This window comes from Equus asinus, chromosome 17, assembly GCF_041296235.1.
Source record: "Equus asinus isolate D_3611 breed Donkey chromosome 17, EquAss-T2T_v2, whole genome shotgun sequence".
Lineage (NCBI taxonomy): Eukaryota > Metazoa > Chordata > Mammalia > Perissodactyla > Equidae > Equus > Equus asinus.
Window position 1 is genome coordinate 15,138,976 of NC_091806.1, and position 2,744 is coordinate 15,141,719.

At 37.9% G+C, this 2,744-nt stretch overlaps 1 protein-coding gene across 1 annotated transcript; it reads left to right on the plus strand.

Moving 5' to 3' along the window:
- The first annotated feature begins 1,270 nt into the window (after window positions 1–1,270).
- Window positions 1,271–2,212, plus strand: LOC139040771 (olfactory receptor 5AP2). Its single transcript, XM_070487768.1, has one exon. The coding sequence runs from the start codon at window positions 1,271–1,273 to the stop codon at window positions 2,210–2,212; it is 942 nt and encodes a 313-aa protein (XP_070343869.1).
- Window positions 2,213–2,744: the final 532 nt, after the last annotated feature.

Sequence of the window (2,744 nt, forward strand, 5' to 3'; positions counted from 1 at the left end):
GGCAGTGTCTGTGAGAGTGGAACCAGTTCCTGCCCACTCTTCTCCCCAACTTTGCTGAGTAGATCCATTATCTTCAATGTTAACACAGCTGTTAGGTTACTTTGGTCACATGTTTTAATTTTAGACAGTGTCAAATAACTTCCTGCTGTGAGAGATAAAGGATTTAACACTTTGAGCTATGATTTGACAGTTAGCCTAGTCCATTTTTATCTATTGTTCACTAATCTAAGGTCATAGAAGGGATAGAGGACTGACGTGAAAGTGAAGAATTCCACTGGAGCTGTTGCTAAACTTTTACTTGTAAGATCTAGGTTGGGCATCTATTTTGAGTTATCTTTGTCCTTTTTCTTCTTTTTTTGGTCCTGTATTTGGCTTCATTATAGATTATGAGGGGTGGATCTTATTTCTGCTTAGATGATCTGGAGGTAAATTATCCCCCAGTTCAGTACAGTGGCTGAAATATTCCACCTGCTGCTTGGTGTTTTCTGGTTCTGTTGTAATCTTGTGAACCTGAGTGTTAGGCAGGGGTTTTCACTGCTGTGGCTTGTTCTATTACTTTTGTCTGGGATTTCTACTCATTCTTACAATCTGATTATCTAAATAATGGGGGTAATTATTCAAAATTCTCAATATTTAACTAACACCTTTTTTTTTTTTCTGTAGATGCTGACACTAGGAAATTAGGGCAAGGTTTGATCCATGACAGCTACATGGGAATATCCTGTTTCATTACATGGCCATCAATTTTTAAAGTTCCCCCTATCCCCCAGGAAATTCAACTCTTTCTTCTTGTTTGACACCGTTGATTAATTTTGCTAACTTTCAATATTTTTTATTTGTTCCATTAGTATTATCATGGAATAGTCAGTGGCCTGAATTCGTTTCACCATGTTTCTCCAGAAATTGTGTGTAGAGGGCATGTTGATATATCAATTAATTTATTTATCATAAATAGGGAAGACAAATACTTCTTAGGGATAAGTTCCTGTAATTTTTAAATAAATAGTTAATGCCAGACCTGATCTTAGTTAATGTTTCAATATCATTAGTTAGTAGATAATACACATAGAACACAGACCCAGTCTTTTGATGTCTTTTGACATGCCATTAAGTCCAACATACTTTTTACTATCTTTTTCACTTTGCACTCCTCTGTATAATTTGTACATGTATATGTCAGTAAAAAGATGTTTATATCTCTGTCATGTATTCATCTGACCCAATACCACTTTCCATATTTTCTCTTATTGCAGCTAAAATGACGGGATATATGAAAGAGATCCAAGGCAGAAATCAAACAGAAGTGACAGAATTTATTCTCTTAGGACTCTCAGATAATTCAGATCTACAAGTTGTCTTCTTTGAATTGTTTTTGTTAATCTACATGGCAACCATGGTGGGTAATTTGGGGATGATTGTGTTAATTAAGATTGATCCCTCTCTCCACAACCCCATGTACTTCTTTCTCAGCAGCCTCTCCTTTGTTGATGCCTCTTGCTCATCTTCTGTAACTCCTAAGATGCTGGTGAACCTTGTGGCTGACAATAAGGCCATTTCTTTTAATGGATGTGCTGCCCAGTTCTACTTCTTTGCCTCTTTCTTAGGGACTGAATGCTTCCTGTTGGCCATGATGGCATATGACCGCTATGCAGCCATTTGGAACCCTCTGCTGTACCCAGTTCTTATATCTGGGAGAATTTGCTTCTTGCTAGTAGCTACCTCATTCCTAGAAGGCTTTGGAAATGCAGCCATACACACAGGGATGACTTTCAGATTGTCCTTTTGTGGCCCTAATAGCATAAACCATTTCTATTGTGACACCCCACCCCTGCTCAAACTCTCTTGCTCTGACACCCACATCAATGGTATTGTGATCATGGCTTTCTCCAGTTTTATTGTCATCAGCTGTGTTATGATTGTCCTCATTTCCTATCTGTGTATCCTCATTGCCATCTTGAGGATGTGCTCATTAGAGGGCAGGCACAAAGCCTTCTCGACCTGTGCCTCCCACCTCATGGCTGTCACTATATTCTTTGGGACAATTCTCTTCATGTACTTGTGCCCTACATCTAGCTACTCAATGGAGCAGGACAAGGTTGTCTCTGTGTTTTATACAGCAGTGATCCCTGTGCTAAATCCTCTCATATACAGTTTGAAAAATAAGGATGTGAAAGAGGCCCTAAAGAAGATCTTACAGAAATACATCCTGTAAAGCCATGTTACATACCATCCTGTTAAGAAGAAGAAAATATATTTTCTTATTAATTTTATTTTCTGATTACTGAAGCTTTTTTTTCTGTTTTAAAGAAGATTGTTTAAAATGAGGGCTACTTCTTAATCTCCTGTTGTCATCAATGTCTATCCTTAGGCCTACATTATGAATCAACACAGTGGGGGAGGGTGATGTCTGGTAAAAAAAGTATCAAAATACTTGGAATTAGCTAATCCGGGTTTAAGTTCCAATTTACATATTTATCTTTTATTAATCTTAGTTTTGTTATATGTGCATTGATGTCTTTGATGGAGATCTGGGCAAATAGGCTCTGAAATAGATATCTGTCTGCCAGAAGTTTACTGGAGAGTATTTCCAGGAACAATACCTGCGAGGGAGTGATGGAAGCAGGATTGGATAGAAGTTGAATTGTTATGAAGTTGCAACATAGTACTCAACCAGTGCCACATGGAGCTCTGGAACTGAGATGATACTTCAGAGATATCCCAAATTTCGGAAAAAAGAAGGCTAT

What these genes read in the sequence shown, in the direction of transcription:
- LOC139040771 (XM_070487768.1), top strand. Translation starts at nt 1,271, where the DNA reads ATGAAAGAGATCCAAGGCAGAAATCAAACAGAAGTGACAGAATTTATT.